The following is a 20,108-nucleotide window of genomic DNA, read 5'->3' on the forward strand; positions in this document are numbered from 1 at the left end:
TGGATTTGTGCATTTTCAAAAGCTCTTTTGGTTGACCACAAATTGATTTGCTCTCTGAAAGACATTTCTGAGGGTGATTGCAGATTTTTTTTTAAAAACCAAAATGATCTTGAACACTCAAACATCCGCTGTAAATTGGAGTAAAATCCTCTCTCTTCTTTGTGTCTCCTAATCCCCCACATCAAGCAGCCTTTTCCTCTGGCCAGTCTTACTTATCTGAAGTGTGTCCCAGAGGCCATGTGGCTCTGGTTCCTCTCCCAGAGGAGCCTGAGCTAATCGTCTCAGAGCGAGAGGAAGAGCAGCATGTCTGTAATCCTGAAGGTTTATCAGCACAGCGGCCTGGCCTGTCCCGGCTCACAGATAGGACGGAAAAGCTCCAAGCTAAGCTAGGACACAATAGGCTAAAGACAGGAAATCATTTATGACAATGCCTCAATGACAAAGCCACTGACCTTTAACTCTGAAATAGGTTATCTGCAATGAGGTCATCAATTGAATATTGCAGATTCATTCCAAACAGTGCACCTAATGCCATTATTCACAACATCCAGCGTATTTGTTTTATAATGGTCTACTTAGAATGTTTTTTTTTTTCTATGGTGACCCAAAACAAATTACAGCTATAGAATCCAATTTAGGAAGACAAATGAAGCAAAATAAGAGCAGGCACACCGCTTTCTACGATTAGCAATTTAAAAGCTTGGTAACAGCAAGCCCATTTCTACATAATGTGGAATCCATCTTTGAGATATCATGTGTTTTTCATACATAAATGTAATTTTAGAGGTGGCCTGTACATTTTCATTTCCACATATGTATTTTGAAGTATTCAATGTCTTCTGCCTCAAGCGATGTCCATCCATCTCGACTAACGTAATTCACTATAACAAAATTAGCTATTTAAACTCGTATATAGAGGAACCAGTCCAATATCTTTCAGCCAAGGATTGATTTACATCCCATTAAAACCTGAGATCCTGCAGTGAAAGGAGACATTAATAAAAATGAGATATATGATTGAAGAATAAAAACTAGCCAGGTGGTTGAGCTTTAAATCCCTTTGCAATAAAACCAGAAATATGACTCATCTTTACACAATTAGATTATTGTTCATGAATATAATAATAACATTATAATTCTCAGCGACATGTCAAATAATGAGTAATAATATGCAATAACACAAACTATATGTTGGGTTTAGAAAATGTCATTTACTTGACAATCCTTATTGAGAAGAGGCAAAAAAGGGTTGAGGGATTAGGGTCATACATTGCAAAATGTAGTTATTCCAACAACATACTTCATGGAGAGCGCTCACATTTTCATATATAATAATTGCACTTTATAATTATAGACAGTTTGCCTTATAACTCAACAGGCTGACATAAATAAATATTATTACAGAACCAGTGCAGACACAGAAAGAACTACTCAGTCATACATCTTACACCATCAGAGATAATGTAGCCCTAGATATAAGGTGGCCTGCTCTCTAACATGGCACTCATATACACCCAGGTGTTGTGTAACACTGTCACAAACCTTTTCATTCAAGAAACATTTCGAAACAATCTCTTAAAATCAAAAAAGAAAAACAACCAAAGGGCACATCTTGCCTGGCCTGAATCGCCACAGTGTTGATTTGGATATGCAACAGTCGTAATACATTGTGCTGAGCATGAATACATGAAATCAATAAATGTTAAGTTACGTAACATTCTCTATGGCTCCGTAACTAAATAATATATTCACATTTGTATACAAATTATCAAAAATGTTTCCCCATACAGCAGCCAGTCAATTTGCATCATACTGCAGAAGCCTGGTGGGTTTTGAGTAACACAGCAAAGCAGCAGACAACCAAATGTTCATTTAATATTTAGGAATGTTCTAATAAGAAGCCATTTTAAGGAAAACCTATATTCACCAAACCATCCTTTCCAGACTCAAGTACATGTTTTCAGAGGGGTACCAATGATTATTTCAGTTCAGTACATTTCTATTTTTTGTAAAAGCCTACAGGGGAATCCAAACATCTGCAAAATACATACATGTTAAAATGAAATGGGGAAATTCTGATTAGGTGCTCAGCATCAATATTTAATGAGGAACAGCAGGCATATATGATGGCCATTTCAGATATAAAAAATAGAACATCCATAAGATAAACCTGCATCTTAAGTCTTGATTATCAGTTACTGTTTCAGGCTCATAACACAAAGCCTTCTACAAATACAGTACATGCACAAACTACAAACCCATGTCTCATTCTCATAGATGTCTAAACTTCCATCCTCTATAAAAGGTTTTGTCACTTCTGCGTCCCGTTGTTTGGCAGCCCCCACCAGCTCTTATCTGTAGACGGGCAGCTGGATGTGTGTTTGTTGGTGGTGCTCCAGTGGCGGAGGCATCCCCATGGCTTGGTAACCACGTCCCAGCATGCTCTCTTTGATGCAGGGAGGGTGGATCTCACTGATGAGGCACTCCAGAGACTGCAGGCTGCTGCTGAGTACCGCAGCGTGGCACAGGCTGGAACTAGGCAGCCCACAACAGAGGTTTTGGTCTGTGCTGTAGGCCTGGATATGAGGAGGGTGGAGCTGAGGATGATGTCTCTGCGGTTGGTGGTGTGGATGGCGGTTTGGGTGGGGGTGGAGATGGGGGTGTGAGAGCCCCAGGTCTATAGGCTTGCTTGCCAGCACCTGAGAAGGATAACAGTCGCTATTAGGGGTGCAGTCCCAGAGTGGAGCGTAGTACTGTCCCATAGAGAACTCCCCCTGCATGCAGCTCAGAGAAGAGCTGCTGACCCGCTCCACACTGGCAAGATGGGGTCTGTACGCCATCTGGGGGGGCAAAGGGTGGCAGGTTTCAGGGGACTCGTCCTCTCTGTGCCTCTGAGTGCCGTTACTCACACTGTACATCCTCATGGCTCCCTGCTGATAGGGCGGCTGGATTTGAGGTTTATGCTGCCACACGGAGTACTCTCCCTTTTCCAAGTATCCCGCTTTGGCTCTGTCTGCACTCTGTGTCGGGAGCACCGCCCCTGTGAAGGCGAGACTGCTCTGGGGGGGCAATCCCAGCACAAAATCGGAGTCTGAGTGTGCCACCGCGGCCACAGCCTGCAGATAGGGGCTGGCTCGAGCCTCCCCCCCCAGCTGCAGGGCCTGGCTGTGGGGGACTCGGCTCATCTGCCTCATCAAGCTTTGAACCTCTGCCAGCTCAGACTGGGGGGCCAGGCTCTGATCTCCGGAGGCCATGCCTGAGCTGGAACACAGCGTCTCAATGGGAACATCATGGGGCTTACATGAGCTTATATGATAGGCCTTATGCCCGTGTCTGACTGTGTAGCCATTATTCAGAGGATTATTGTACGGTGCCACAGGATTCTGGCTGTTTACATGTTTAGTCCTCCTGCCCTCTGAGTTTTTTAGCACACCTTTTGCTGACACAGAGGCTTTGATGATGGCCAACAGCCCCTGGTGGCCTCCTGTGTACAGGTGGGAGTAGTCACTGCGTGTGCCTGTCGTGTCTAACCCGTTGACGGTTTTGTTTATCTGTTTATGCTGTGGCACCCGGACCTCAGATGGAAAGATTTTGATGGACAGAGGGTTGTTGGCGGTCTTCTGGGCAAAAGCATCCAACTGTGCAGGAGAAGGGTACCGAGAAATCATGGAGGCTGGCTCGCCTGGGAAAAAAGAAGACAGAAACTAATGATTAGTATATTTTCAGTTAAATTTGAAACTTGTTTTGGGGGGGAAATGCAGACATCACCATGTCCTATAAACACATTTTAAGGAGGGAAACACCTCCCGCCCTGTTTGATCAGTGCCTAATGAAATTATTTCAGACTTAGTTCAACCCAAAATTAGGTTACCCTGGGAAATCAAAAGGCAGGAATTGGGAGAAGGAGGAGGGAGGACCTCATTTAACTGAAATGGCTCCAATGAGATTTATTTGATGACATTTAGCCGTTAAGCCACAGCAGGATTTGAGCAACACCGGTTCCTGCCTATGAAAATTTGGTTCCACTTTATGCTTTTATGAACCTGAACTGATTCTACTGTGAAAGCTTGGAGCCTAAACTGTGAGGGAAAAGTTGATGCAAATGGAAAAGAGCAATCACAAAGAGAACCGCTGATTGAATTGTGTGCCGGAAAGCTGACGGGACAAACTAAGATTGGATTTAAACACTATTATTCTGGCAATTTCATGCCTGCTTAACTCCCGGCGACAAAGGAAAGGTGGAAAAGGCGCCCCATTTAAAAACAATAAATCACCAGGTAGAAATTACCGCCACCTTTCAGAGTGACACTTTTATGGAACTCCTGACATAAAGAGAAAAGGCGGTGAAATTAACCTATACAGCAGAAATCATAGCAGGCAAAAGAACAAGGCTGTAATCGGCAATAAAAGGGGTGCAAAATAAAAACAAAACACTTCATTTCATTTTCAATAACAAAACCAATTCCAGCTATGCAGGGGAGAGATCACTTGTTGTTCCCATTTGAAATTGATTTGGGAGTTCATTTCATTTCTGGCCTACAGTGAGCCTCCCGACTGTGAAAATGAATCAATCTACAAGATCCATCTCATGAAAGAAAGAAATTGGGTGTATAAAATGGAGGAAAAAGGGTAAGGCGGAGTGTTCAATCCATCCAGCAATCTCCCAGCGGAACTGAAGGAACAGCACCATGGTGCCAGAAGCATGAGTGAATTCTACAGAGAAATATAACAAAGCAAAACACTGCTTATTATGTAGCGAGATGTAGTGCTGCAATAGAAAAGCAAAGCTTCTGGGATGTTGGAGAGGTGTTCAAACTGTATACAAAATCAAGATTTAAAAGAGGTATCAAGGGAAAAAAAAGCCAGCTGCAATCATGATATCTGCCCTACGGCTAAAAGCTGAATATTTATTACCAGAAATGACATGTAGAGCTTCATAACCATCAGCTTAGATGATGAGAAGGATCATAAATCTGACAAACACCAGCATTGGCACCACTGCACAAATCTTGTCTGTGTTCTGCCTGGGATAATATAACTCAATTTAAAAGATAAATGATATAGCAAAACAAGCATTTCAGCCGTTTGTTGTTCAGTAAAATGTCGTTGTGGAGCTCTGCATGCTGCGATTGGCTTGCTGTTCCACAAACACTTCAAACGCTTTGAATGCTAACACGTCTTCACAGGGTGTCTGATATTGTTAGTCCGGAGATTACAGCCCTGTCAGAGCCATGGAGACACAACACAGCTGCACTTCCGACTGTGGCTGTCTCAACGCGGGCACTATGGAAACCTCATTAGCAAATAGGCCATCCCCACTCTGCATTCACATATTTATCATTTGAGGACTGCTACTGTGAGACATACGCATAGAAAGGGGATCATTTTAGCCGATCCCGACAGAAGCAAGTGGTGTAAAACTATGATCAGACACTACACGCTGTCCTATATTATAACCAGAGGTAATTGTTTCAATCTCGGGGAATTGAATACCAATCAGTGGTGTTAAATGGCCGTAAACTGAACACAGCATATGTCCCAAAGCATGTGGTGGCTGTAAAACTTAACCTTGAAGTCATTCTTTACAGTCTTCCCTCCTGCAGAACACACCCAAGTTAAAAAGTGTCTAAAATGTGTGCTTCATTAATTACAATCTGGCAGTCATTCCCTTTTAGAAGTGCCAAGCAAGCCTACTGTGCGGCCTCACCCAAGCTCAACATGAGGGCACATGCATACTGGTGACAGTGATAATTGAAGAAGTGCATCAGGTTTAACCTCTAAAAGCACTCTAAAAGGGAGCATTTTAAAACATGCATCAGTCGCTTCCAGCTCATTTTGGCCTTTATCCTGAAAACAAGCAAACAAACACAAGTACACATTTTCAAATAAGGCCGAGCTTCTTAATTATTATCACGCTGCAATTATCTGTCAGCTCCTTGGCCCCCTTTGTATCCCAGGAATTTGGAACTGCAGCACAAAAATGTATGAGCCACTGAATTAGTAAATATTTTCACCTAGCAGATAAGAATGTTACAATTCCAACACGAGTTCCTTTAATCATAATGCCCTAAGGAGAGGAAATAATTCATGCCTATATTAAAGTAGGTTTGCATTTTTAGTAGATTATCATAAGCACATAGGCCAGAAGAAATGGTTTTGCATACACTAAAGACACACCAAAAACAGGTCTTGTTTTATGAGTTAACAAAAACATCTGCTCCTCGTTTAGATTCTCAACTAGTATCTCTTTGTACAGGTTTGTTTTATTGACAGCCACTGTAGACAGAAATAAATAACGACGAGACATGGAAACAAATATGAGGCTGTTCACATGACAACAGGGAAATGGCAGCTATTGTCAGGTGAGGAACGTCAGGAAGATAATTAGCAGTCTGACCTTAAGCACTTAATCACCCTGAACCTGCAGACTGCACGCCGCTTCACTCTGACACAGACGGAAAAACAGCACAGGAAACAGAGCGCCAGCCACTTTTAGCGAACAACCGTGCCCCAGAGCATCCTGCAGTGCTTACAAATTCAAATTCTTTGACCCTTAACATTTTCCCCCAATTGCTTTTTTGATTGAAGTAGTTTACGCAGGATGGAAAAAGCTTGTTTATCTTTCTGTTTTCCTCAAAAATCTGCATAATGACACTGTTGCATCTGCAATCCTCGATGGATAGATTTAATGGTCCCCGCAGCCAGGCTTGAATGTTTTCTGGGTTGGAAGGGGGCTCCACGCATTAAACATGCTGCTCAACTGTTGTGGCACCACGCTGAGTAAAACTGGCACACTTTCATAGGAAACACCTAATCCCGATTTCCTCTTTCCAAGCAGGGGACGTGCACAGTTGGGGGTAGGGGGCCAATTATAAACTCTCAATCACCACCAGGCCTGATTTATTATGTGTGTGTGACTTAAAGGAAATAGATTATTGTAGTTTAAGCCTGAAAATATTAAGGAGGAATAAAACATTGAGTTCTAACCATTCAGTTATTTATACATGGTCTTTCATAACCCTGATTCCACCCCCATACAATCCCACTCGATGCTTTGTGCCACTCTAAACTGGCTAATCTTTTTCCCGTGGTCACACTTGAAGCCATTTCCCCCCAGATTAGAGCGGAGACCTCATTGTTTCGGAGCAGTTTCAGTTAATCACTAATTTATGGGCAAAACAAGCCCCAGAGGCAGAGCTGAAAACGGCACTTGGACAGGCTCATTGCGAAAACCACGGCTTCCAAATATGTTATACCCAGAGGGATAACATAAGAGAACCATTAGAATGACCACCGCCTTCCCACATGAGATAAAAACTGAACATGCATACATTATTCCTTGTTAATATCTGTGCATGTGAGCTGAACAACCAGAAATGAAATCCCACAGGTCTTTGATGTTGTGCTGAATACTTATCGTGCAACACTTGGTGCGATAACATGTTTACCAGTGTCTAATCCTCAGCAGGAACATGGCACTGAGAACTGCTGGTTAATTACAGAACAGTGTTTCTCAGCAGGCACAAATATTTGTTTACAGCACCAATAATCCTGATATTTAAAATACTCTCTGCCGCCTTAATAACCAGGGACTGAGCACAGCACTGTCCCAAATGCATGTATAACCTATGTCTCTATTACCATGGCAACCTCCTCTATGCACATGTCATTAGAGCCATGTAATTAATTGGCCCTGACTTAATTCATCTCTTTGAGGCGGGCCTCTGCAATTGACTATGTACTGATTAGACGGAGTAATAACATTAAAAGAAGCAGCTGCTAGCTTTTCCCCTTAATTTAGGTCAACATTGAGAAATATATTTAGTCATTTATATCATATGTAAATTACTAAACATATACAGCTTGAATGGACATACAACTCTGTATTAGTCAAATCATTCCAAAACACAACTGTGTGAGAAAATATCTGGCTCTTTAATGAAAATGTAGAATGTAAAAGACGTACAATTAAGGGTGAGAATTTAGAGCATTGTAAATTAAAAACAAAAATACATCTGTTAAGTCTCAGATTCTAGCTCATTTCAAATAAAATCAGAAACCATAGCTCCGTGCTTTGTTCCAAAATGCAACAATGAAGCACGTAAAACCAAAACAATGGGCTGAAAGGAGCGTAGGAAGCTCAGAGTTCAATGTTAATTCTCTTAGTTTCTCACTGAAACAAGTCAGTCATTTGATTCAAACGTATTGATTGCTACTGGTCTGATAAGTGGTATCACTACAAAGATAAAGTGTCAGGAGTGTAGTCAGTGGACTTGTGCATTTACATGTATCTCTCATGGGGTTTAAAGAAGATTGCAGTTAATGCCTCCATGTGGTCTCCTCAACCCAGAGGACCATTAGATGAAGATAAGTGAAGCAGAACAAGTAGACATGCTGACACCAGAACACAAACTCTTAAATCTCACTTATACTCTATTTACAACTTCTTCCGTAAACACACTAAATAAGAATACAGACGCTCATTCACCCCATTTTCACATGTATCCCTCCTTCCATGTCAGTGATCTCTGCATGAAGGGTGCTCACACAGCGGCGTAACCTCTGGGTTGAACACTTAGTTATGTGTGCTCGGAGAGGCTCAGGCGAATGCTCCTTTGCAACAGTGTCACTCCTCATTTGTTTCTGTGCCGCTTGGCCCAGCTTGGGCAAACTTTCCCCTCTCAGAGCCGACCCAGGCACAGGCCAGCAGCGTGGGAAAAAGCATTTCCAGCGCCTGTGCTTTCAAGCTGAGATAGCAGAGAACAGCTCTCATTCACTCTCATCACATAATTCCTAGTTTCCCAGAAATCACTCGCATGGGGCTGAGGGCTTCCATGTCCTGCGCCTTCCATTTATTGATAGCTAAAAATGGAAATGGCTTTGAAAGGCGCAGCGGCGACTAAAGACCGTCCCTATCTAACTCAATCCAACAGCGAGTCATTTAATGAAGAGGCCACACAGACTGAGCTCCCATCAGCAGTCTATTCCCTGCGGTTGTGTTTGAAATGTCAGGCTGGAGCTGGAGGGTGCTGCACTACACACAGTCGCAGTACATAAAACTCAAAAGGGGGGGAAAGGCCCTGCAGGTAAACAGGATGAGAAACGTACCCCTGGTTCTGCCTGAGGCTAGCTAGGCCCTTCTGTTCCAGCGTTTAGCAGACAAGTGCGCCATTGATTCCCAATTAATATTTGATAGCAAAAAAGACAAAGAGGAATTTCACCTGAGGAGATGGGAGAGGAGGAGATGGAGTGTAACTGGGAGAGATTTTTATATGGATACGCATTGCTTGGCTAGTTCATAAAGGAGAAATGCATATCAAATACATCTATGCTTTTTGTTAATTAACTACACAGTCTGTCACCATGACAACACAGGTGTTTCCACTTATTTTTGGCTGATTAGACCTCGTCTCCGGGCTGAGTGGGTATTTTTACATCTCTGCTTGTTGCACCTGTTAGATCAAGAACACTTTTTATGGTGCTTTTAAATATATGCCGTTTTCAGTACCTCAAGCCCCAAGCATGAATCCGCTGGAGAACAGGTCTAATTATCCAGACTAATGGAAAACACCTGTGTGTGTGTGCAGGTGTCGATGAAATCTGATCACTACAGGGTCACCTGAGAATAATGTTGTGCCTTTTATACTTCACAAATGATGTTCACTATGTAAAACACATTCAAGGAAGATTAGATTTTATTATAGATGAAAAGAGATAGCTTTGATGAAATAACGCAGGCTCATGCAAATGAACAGAACATTCACTAGCAACATGATGAGATGGAAAATATAATCCTGACCACTGCCCTGCTCTGCAGACAAATGTGCATGTGTGTCACCTTCGCTAAGCTAACATTGATAATCAAATGATGGTGACGCCGTTGGAGATTGTACATAATGTTACCGGTCAATATTTGCATTGTCGTGCTTTCTATCAGACTATGTTGTGAGCCATCCTGTTTCATTTCATTTATAATGATCGCTCAGAAATGAACTCCTTCCATGGATCTAAACAAATCAAATTATATATATATTGCAGCATAGGCTTAAAGCAATAACAGCACAATAGCTATAACAAGGATCTTTAAAGGACCATATCATTCAGGAGGTTTCATAATGCTACAATACACACCCAGTCGAACCATTAAATGGTAGGTATAGATCTTCAAAATAGCTTCAAACCACAGCCAGCATCATAGTATAAAGACATCAACCAATTTCAAAGCAAATGGGAAAAGCAAACAACAGCAGAATGACTATCTCGTTATGTGATCCTAGATGGTCCGGGAACATCTCTGCACAAAATAATATAGATGTAGAGTAACTAACATGAATAAGGCCGCTTCTGACCATGAAGGAAATCTGCAATAAGTCACATTCCATCAATTAACCAAAATAACTCTAATCACAAATGTCACTCCATGTTAGGTTGAGACACCCACTCAACCTTTGAGAGACTGCAGTATAATCAGTCATGATGAAGGTCAAACAACACAGACACGAAGCACTTTCTGCACCAAATGTGAACGTCATTAGTTACCCTGTATGTCACTTGATTAAGTCAGTAATTTTAGAGTCCACTTTGACCCGCATGCATATGCACTGCAGGAGTGCTCTGATTAGTTGCCCAATTAAGAGGCATCACCATCATCAGTAGGCCCATTATTTTAAATTCCAGAATAGCTGCTGAAATGTTGGCGCACCGCTAAAACCATGCATGAGCTTCATGTGGAAAGGTCAAGGTGAACATGATTGATTAAAAAGTAACTCAGGAGCATGACCGAGGCAGACAGTTGGTGGTATCTGTCCTCGCTGGCTCAATGTCTTCACATGATATAAGCTCACCTTTGTGGCTGCACGGCTGCAGTTGGGGAACTGACAGCAGTAATGGCGGGGGTGGAACATCAAGGCTTTTGGGTGCGCAGGCCAGACTCTGCGACGAGAGATTCTGCCGTCTCTGGATACAGGCCAGCATGATAGTTCTCTAGGACTGCACACAGCCTGGGTAAACCTGCTGAAGGAAAGGGAAGCACACGTTTTAACTCGATAGCCAATACACTTAATACAATGGTGATTTAAAAAAGACAAATCTACAGTGCTTTAAGCTACATGCTGACATGCTCACAATAGTACTGTGTTCAGAGCTCATAGGTTAACCACGTTCAAAATGAAATAGTTAGCACATTAGACATGTGTGTGGCTAAGGCTGATGGGAGTCATATTGCCTTGAGACATTTGACAAAATGGAAATGTCAACTTCTTGGATGAACTACAGGAAAAGTCAGAGTATAAACAGGATCAGTAGGCTTCATCCTCTACCAACACGTATGTCAGTGCCAAATGAAATGGCAATCTATCCAAAAGTAAATCATATGTAACACATTCAAAATATTGCATTTAACATCAGTCTGACATTAGAAGAAAACTGCACACTTGCTTGTGAACACTAAAACCCCTGAAGTAGGCTTTCCTCTTTAAGAAATAAAATGATTCTGCACCACCACTTTTTTATTTTTTTACCATTTTAAAATTCAGAAGTTCTTTGAACTGCTGGGATTGTACATTGAAGACAATAATATGACTCAATGACTCCATCGAGGCCAGGGTTTATTCTTCTTACATTTATGGCCGTATTGATCAGCAGAGAAAGCCAAAAGCAGATCACTCCAAAGAATAAGGCTAGGTCTTAGCAGAGTTAAGTCATATCAGAAGAAATTAAAGACTGTGTCTGAAAGAGACGGCGTCTTAATACAGATTTGCTGATTGAAGCAATCATTCAGAAGATAAAGCCCGGCATTGAGGGAATATTTCAGCGATAAAACCATTTGACATTCTCTTTGATTATCTCAGTCACCAAGTCTGAATGCAAGCTCTGAAAAATCCAAACTCCCTGGGCTACTGTTATGTATGTATATCAGGTACCTTATAGGCAGACAACTGCAATCCAAGCAACTAAAAAACGACCGACTTGTAGGGTATAAATATTTAATAAGTTCAATGATTACCGATGGAAAGAAACAGCATTTCAATCACAATGCATTAGTCCCTCACAATGTTAATATAAGCCTGCAGCATGCGGCTGTCAGATTGCTTCTTTTTCTTGCTCAGTTTTTAAGGTTCTTTTGGATTTTTGCTTTCATTTCTCCCTCAGGGTCCAGAGGGCAGCTAAAGCGAGTCAACCACAGAACGAGTGTTCAGTGACGAGCTGCAGAAACATGATTACCCTCGCCTCAAAAGGAAGAAGAGACGGAGTGGCTTTCATTTCACTCAGGTGCTCAAAAAAAGATTCCCTCACTCTTCCCTCTCTCATGTACCCGCTCCCCTCCTCCGCTCAACATCTGTCCCTCGGTGACAAGCCCACTTCAAACCGCTCAGTGCAACCTGTCTCATCTGAGCACACACATCTGAAGAGCTAAAAGCCTCAGCATGGTCAGATTCCATTTAGAAAATAATGGCAATTTCACAACAACCCTTCCATTACCACACAATTGTCAAGAGGGAGGGGCCGAACACGCAGAAGAAACACAGGGCAGAAAAAAGGTTTCTCCAGGGAAATCCCTTCACCAGCAGAAAATGAGACGTGAATTGGAACACCTTCCATTACTCCCATAATGTGCAGCTGGAATCAAATACATCAAGGTGGGCATTATAATTCAAGGGAAGCCGGCAGTGGCTTACAGAAAAAAAAACTTCCACTGAAAGCAGAAAAGGGAGCTAGAAATTATGCATAAAGTGCAAGTAATGACGGTTTCTTTCATCCTGCTATCTACATTTTAAATTGAAAGGATTTTATGAAAAACTTAAGCTTGAAATTGCCTTTCGACTCCTGAGCAGAATTACCCGGAAAAAAAGGGGAGAGAGATAGGAGATCAAAGTGGTCCCAGAATGCATGATATTATCTGGGTTAAGTTATAAAGCAGTATCAGTTCTCCAGTCGTTCATTTAATGTTCTGCTCAACAGAAAAGTTTTATGTCTTGCACTTTCTTACAATGTCATATCAGGATACGTCACAATAATGAATGGCTGCAATAATGAAGAAATTAGGTACATGGCAACTGCAAAGTCAGCTATCTTTAAAATGGCAGCATAGTTAAACTCAACCTTCACAAATGAGGTCAATAATCTTTTTTATTAACATAATAGTCAGTGTTACTTTCTCCAAGCCGGTTTTCTACAATTAGCTATCTCTTTAGCGTTTAACCTGCCTTTGTGCAAGACATCACTTCTCATATGTCCTTTGTAAGTCTTCAATTGTCTTACAAAGAGCACATATTAAAGGACTTTTTTAACAGGCATAAGAAGAAAAAGAGCAAAAAAGTTGAAGGTTGTGACGAAAAATCTTCCCCACTCTCTGAGACATCCCTGCAGCTGATAAGCAGCACGATGATGTCCATTGAGGCCCTGCCAAGGAGATAAACCTTGTGCCTTTCAGTCTATCTAACTGTCCCCTAAGGATGCCATGGCAGACAAATGTGTTTTTCAAGCCTCTTCCCCGGTCAAAGACGGGATGCAAAATGCCAGATTTATATTTTTCCCAAATGTGTCGTCTGTCTTAGGATCAGGAGAGGAAACGCTGTGAGAGAGGAGATCAACTGAAGAGCCGTGAGGGCAGTGATGGAGGGACTTTATAATGGCTGCTTCGGTTTAACAGGCAGAGAGCTCATGCCTTAAATGTTAACTGATGATATCTGTCAGCTAATTATCTTGAGAACTCTATTGATGAATTATCATAGGAGTACCATTCATATTGAGGCTTTAATAGGAAGAACTCCAGGAAGAAATTGTAGGCTATGTGGATCAAGTTTCTTGATATGATAAAGCTATGCATGCAGAAAATGTAAAAACAAAACAAAATGTGCCTTGCCTTACTTTTTACCAGTTTCACAATACAAAGAAGCACTATTCAAATAGCCATTGAAAGCAAGAAAAGAATCGCCCAGGAACATCTGTCTGACCTTCTTGAGCCTTTCATGGGTTAGCACAGCATCGAGGGTCAGAGTGAAGATAGACGCAAATTGCAAACAGGGAGGCTCCCTCTAAACAAACATGAATCACGCAGAATAATGATACACACTTGCTATACACACACACACACACACACACACACACACACACACACACACACACACACACACACACACACACACACACACACACACACACACACACACACACACACACACACACACACACACACACACACACACACACACACACACACACACACACCCCCTCCCTACCTACCTACCAGCTCAGCTCCTGTTAGCAGTTCTCAGAATCCTCAGTTAATAATTAGATGATAATGAAAAAGGTCCAAGACAAGCACCCTTTTCACTCTCTGGGTGGATTAGCATGTGAGTGCTATGCTAATGGCTTTCCCCTTCCTTCCACTCAGAAATTGCAGAAAAGCAAAAGGGAAATAGCACAAAGACGGTTAATTTAAGAGGGAATAAATGATTAACAAAGAGCAATTGGTCATTAAATAAGATAAAAAGCATTGTGTCTCTTTGAATGAGCATGAAACGGCCCATAAAAAACAATCCATTCGCTGTATAATTAATATTACCCAGGGCTCTTATGCTGTCTTTCAGGTATGGCACTATGAGCCTGTCTAAGTAATGAAGACCAGACAAGTATTCTGACATACAGACAGAATTAGACAGCAGTGCTGCAGCAGCTGCCGGATTCATCTCTATACACCCCTCCACACACACACACACATGCACACACTGATCCCCCCCCAAACCCCTCATACATTTTTAATAGAATCTATTACTTCTGGATTAGCCGATAAGAGCTGGCCTGGTTAAATTCTATAATAGTTTGCATAATTGGTATCAGAGCAGCATATAAGAGGGACCCAAATTTTTCTCTTTCCCTTCTCTGGAGAAAAGGAGAAAAAAAAGGACACAAAGGTTCACATCCAGTATAACCAAACAACCCGGAGCCACTCTGCTCTACGCTCCAAGAACACTCGAGGCCTGCGGCTGATAACAATGAGCTTCATTTCCATTGAGATTAGCTAAATTACAACAGTGTTAAAAAGCATTTCCTATACAATCCACGCACAAGCACAAAATGTATGCAAATACAATCGTCAGGCAATATTCAGACAGATGTCCAGAGCATTCTGTTGGGCGTAAATCATACATTTATATGGCTGGGTGTCTGGGAAAAAACACATTAACATAACAGTTTCTCCCATGAAAAATAATCCTATATCCATCACAAGACAGTTGTGCTATAATGAAGCTAAAAAGCATTTTAGTATGAAAATGCTGAACAAACAGACTAACAAACACAGACAATCTTTAAAAGTCCTTCACCTTCTGACACACATTTCCCCCCCCCCCTCCTGCAAAACACTCACATACTTGGGCAAAGTCTAATGCTAATATAAATTAAACGTGTTAATATATGCAACACCCAATGTTGTCCTTCACTGGGCTATGACATTGTTATTAAACTTTACTGTATTCAAATATCATTTACCCCCTTTATGTTCAACCACCTCCCTATGAGGCTTTTCCAAAAACATGTCATTTATCAAGCTGTTTGAATTTGTCCTCAGAAATTGCTGGTGCATTTTGAACAGATTATGAATTCTAAAGAGCATTTACGTACAACTAATTACAACTTATATTTTGATATCTAGCTAGAATTAGTCGAAAATCAAAAAACATACTATGTTATCAAAACGTTTAAATGTGTAAGAGCAAAGTAGATAAGACTGTTTTTACTATTTGTAAACCTACAAGTAACACTCCAGCAACAAATGGATTGAAAAAACTAAAGACGGTCCAACTTGCTGGCATCAGAGCTTGCATCATTAATTTCAGCAGCAGCCGCCACAACATGAAGTATTTAAGGTTTCTAGTTTGGAAAAACAATTAATCATTTACTTTGGAGTTAATATAGGGCCATACAAATGTGCACCAACAAAAAAAAAGCCTCGTAAAATCCTCAGCTTGACTACATGTATAGAGATGCTGACAACTAATGTAGCTGTGTATCTAAAGTTGCACAATTAATCTTATCTTGATGTACAGCCTGGGTAGGGAGTAGAAAGCTTTGGACTGACCCAAATCTGTCCTTGCCCGAAGACAGCACCAAGGTAAAAGAAACACACGGCATGGGGTAAAGTCTGGCCAATGCCAAGGTAACATTAGAGGGTAAACAGAGCCTTATCTTATCGTATGCACACGGAGGCACACTGTCAAAGAGCCATGGGTATGCTGTCCAGCCTTTAGAAAACCTTGACTTCAAAGATAACAGATGGTAAATGGGTGGGCTGAATGTTTTTTTGGAAAGATAAGTTATTTTTCAAAAGAATCAAACTGATTAAAATGTTATGTTGACATCTGACGGTCAACTCAGGTAGGGATAACACAATTTATAAGTCATCCATTCTCAACTATTGTTAAAACCATATAACAACACAATAACGAACGAAGCAATTACTTTATGAAACATTCAATTCCTCCCAACCCCCTTTCCCCCAAGCCCTGTCCTCTGGCTGTTTACTTTACTTTAGGGTCAGTGCTTCCTTAAAGTCATTAAAATGTTCGAGCAAACATGAAACTCATTAGAAACTGTACCGCTCTAATGTGGGAGATAACCTAATGATGAGCCCTCTCCCATGTATCGCAGAAACATCAAAAATGCTCTAGGAAAAGAAAAAGGGTCTTTGATCTCTGGACCAACGAAAAATGTCATGATTTCAAAGCCTTTCTATTTGGGGCAAATGATGATGCGTCAATTGCAATTTGGCCGTCTTAATCATTCATTTGAAGTAATTACTGCATGAGCCCCACCGTGTAGACAAAATAAAAATGACTGGAGCTCCAAATAACTTTTGCGGTCATGTCCCCCTCCCCGATGACCCTGGAGGCCCAGTCCTTAACCTTCCACCCCTAACCCCCGTCTCACTCCCCCTTCATCCTATTAGAAAGAAAAGACCAATTAGACAGATTTCAAAAGATGGCAGGCTGCCTGTAATTACACATGACATCTTTTAGCAGATAAAAAGGTGATTACAAAGGGTGAACGGGCGAAACTACAACACGACCAAGCCATGGCGTCATTCCTATAAAATCTATGGAAGTTGGGTGCGGAGCATGTACATTTAGTCATTCTGTATCATATTATCCAATCTGTGCATATACCCTCTTAACCAGCCTTAAATCTAAAGCTATGGATGACATGGCAGAAAAAGACATGACCTTAATCAGTCCTTGTACTGGCCTGCGTAATAGTCATCCAAGAAAAGGTCATTCTGGTGGGGAGCCGTTTCCTCCATTCAGTAATTCGGTAGGCATGGAGATTGAGCGAGCCTGGGGAAACTTCACAATAAATCAGAGCTCAGCTTCGCTCCTGAGAAGGCAAAGGGAAGCAGGCAGCCAAATGACAAATCCCTTCCCTTCACAGAGTTGGAATTACTAGTGGGGTGTGATGCGAGATCAGAGGGAAACCCCCATGGGATACCTGTACATGGACTGCTCATAACACCACGCAATTTACAAGCCTCCCTAACAACTCCAGTCCCAGGCATAGCACAAACAACCAAATTATGAATGTCAGATTTTTACTAGCTACCTATAACAGTCTATATTGGAATAAAATATTGGTCTAGATTAAATGACACGAGCGATAAACATTCACTTGTATAGTAAAAGTAGACAAAGAGTAAATCTTATAGAGAATAAAGCCATACTTTATGATGCAAGGGGGATAACGCACTAACAATTTGAATATGACACTGTGGTAAATCAAAAGCTACAACACCAGAATGGATAGGTTTATAGGAAAGGCAAAATACAGAAAGATAAGCATATTCCTGATCAGACATCTCCATATAAACCCGGAGGAGTTTATCAATTGTTCATGGAAGAAACCTGACAAAAAAAGAAAGAGACAATAAAACACCAAATTGCAGGCTTTCCTGAATTCCCTGCCTCTGGTGGGAAGCTGTGACACCCCATCTCTCTGGGTAATAAAGGATCTGGCACAAGCAGTACAAGCATGCGGGGTAGAATTTCACACCTGGCCAATAATCTATAGGCCCCTCTGCTGCGGCTAACCTTCAACCTCGGCTGCCACCGGTGCAGTGAGGTGTGATGATCCCACCTCCGGCTTCTAGACAATAGAAATGGAAACCTTCACAGGCAGCCCTGAATGACCAATAATATACTTCAAAGTACTTCCCTTCCCGTATCCTATGAGATGCTGCTGACATATAAAGCGCCTTTCACTGCGCGTAAAGCCACCATCCCAACACAGATGTCATTTGAGGATTAAATGGTTAGACTAGACTTAGAATTACCTAAAAACAGAAGAGTTCCAAAGAAAACATTTAGAAAACTACATATTTGTGTTACGGAAATATTTAACTGATGTTATAATAAACACTATATGTCTGCTATTTCCTACATTTAACAGTTAAATATGATTGAGGGTTTAGTCTGCCATTAGATAAATGAGTTTATACTGTGTATATAAATTACAAACCTCATAGTTGGACTCGGCCCACATAAATACACATTAGCCAATAGCATGACTGATATTGAGGGCGAGACGCTCCTATCCATTAGTGCGCACTGGGCATCTTTCACCACTTTAGCGCTGTCGACTCCAAATCAATGCATGACAAATCCTGACATCATACATTCAAACATTTCTTATCAACCATTAACATTTGTATGTTATTATTTAGTTACACAGCTACCATTACATACCAATTCGGTTACTACAACAAAACATTTTCTGCACTGAGAAACATTTTCAATAAGCTCCACACAGTGTCCCTCTATACATAAAGGATGAACATAATAAACATAATCAATTTCTTACAGAGTTTGGTGTTATCATAAGGCTTGTTTATCTTTGGTTTGCCACGGCTGATTGGTTGTTCTCCTGCTCGGAAGGCGTATTTCCTCTGGAAAAGATATCTCGCCACTGATTTCGCGAAACCTCCGGAGATATATCCATTGAGGACGCTGGCTCCATTAATTGTACTTCCTCCACATATTCAACAGTATTGTAGAAGATAATTTCATCGATTGGGTTTTCCTTGCAGCTGCCTGTATCTCATCTCGGCAGGCGATCAAGCTGTGTGTGCCACAGAGAGTGATGTCGGAATGGACAAGAGTCCCCTGCACTGTGGAAACCGGTTCTGGGCCAATCAATCAGGCCTGGATTTGAATATTCCCACGGCTCGACCAATCGTGTGAGAGAGGGGGCGGCCCGCTGTCGTGATGCCAGAGCCGTCAAAGTAAGCACGTTGCTGTTTCGCGGAATCATTTAAAGGAGAACATCTCCTGTGTAAGAAAACAAATGCAAGTTTTTTTTGGTGTAACTTGAGTCCTGCACGTCTGATCGATTAAGAAAACCATGCACCTGCTTTGTACAGTAATTGTTTCTACAGCTTAGTTTATCAGGAGTGCTTAATTCACTCTCAATTTGTTTAGGTGTGCAGGACTGGAGTAGAGGTGCTGGAAAGAGCTGCATCACAGGGATAGTTACAGTTTAACTGGTTTAGGAGCTTTTATACCCCAAGTAACAACAAAACATCCTCCATCCAAAAATAAAAAGTGTTATCAACAAAATACAATTAAAAGTAGCCTATACATAAAAACAAACATGTTTATTTTAATGTTGATCATTGTAATTTGTGTATACAGGCCTACTGTTCAGTAACTCTCCACGCTAAACTAAATGTAATAAATGTACATGGGTGAATGAAAAGGTACAATACCTTTTGAAATGTTTTAAAGTAGAAGTGTAATGTAGAACAAAATTGTACTTCAAGTGTGTACTTACTTTGACCCCAGAATGTCAGACACAAAGCCGCACTTTAAAATATTATGCAATCCAAGTGAGCGACACAACAAACTGCAGCCTCATAAATCACTAAAGCATGAATCAGCATCTCACTCTACCACAGTTATCAAAGATAATAGATGATACTGTGTTTTCTACAGAAGCTTGTTCATATTAAAAACTTAGGAAACCCTTAAAGCAAATAGTTATTTCAGGACTATGGCCTCACAAACAAACAAACAAATTGACTATCTTAACCCAAAATGTCAGCTGTTAAAAAGACCACCCTA

At 41.3% G+C, this 20,108-nt stretch overlaps 1 protein-coding gene across 2 annotated transcripts; it reads right to left on the bottom strand.

Annotated features, from left to right (window-relative positions):
- Nucleotides 1-1,191: 1,191 nt before the first annotated feature.
- On the bottom strand, nucleotides 1,192-19,159 carry LOC307025907 (protein FAM222A-like). 2 transcript variants are annotated; one of them, XM_079660884.1, is made up of 3 exons: nucleotides 18,850-19,159; nucleotides 10,845-11,010; nucleotides 1,192-3,682 (listed from the first exon to the last, which is right to left on the bottom strand). In XM_079660884.1, exons 2-3 carry the CDS (start codon nucleotides 10,972-10,974, stop codon nucleotides 2,352-2,354), a joined length of 1,461 nt encoding a protein of 486 aa, XP_079517010.1. In that variant the 5' UTR covers nucleotides 10,975-11,010; nucleotides 18,850-19,159; the 3' UTR covers nucleotides 1,192-2,351. The 2 variants fall into 2 exon arrangements, with proteins under 2 accessions (XP_079517010.1, XP_079517009.1); XM_079660883.1 differs by having other exon boundaries at nucleotides 10,845-11,013.
- Nucleotides 19,160-20,108: the final 949 nt, after the last annotated feature.

This window comes from Notothenia rossii (genome assembly GCF_949606895.1).
Source record: "Notothenia rossii genome assembly, chromosome: 11".
Lineage (NCBI taxonomy): Eukaryota > Metazoa > Chordata > Actinopteri > Perciformes > Nototheniidae > Notothenia > Notothenia rossii.

What these genes read in the sequence shown, in the direction of transcription:
- LOC307025907 (XM_079660884.1), bottom strand. Translation starts at nt 10,974, where the DNA reads ATGCTGGCCTGTATCCAGAGACGGCAGAATCTCTCGTCGCAGAGTCTG. An exon ending in GCAGCCGTGCAGCCACAAAG is followed by an intron (nt 3,683 to 10,844) that starts GTGAGCTTATAT and finishes CTTTTTTCCCAG; the next exon opens with GCGAGCCAGCCTCCATGATT.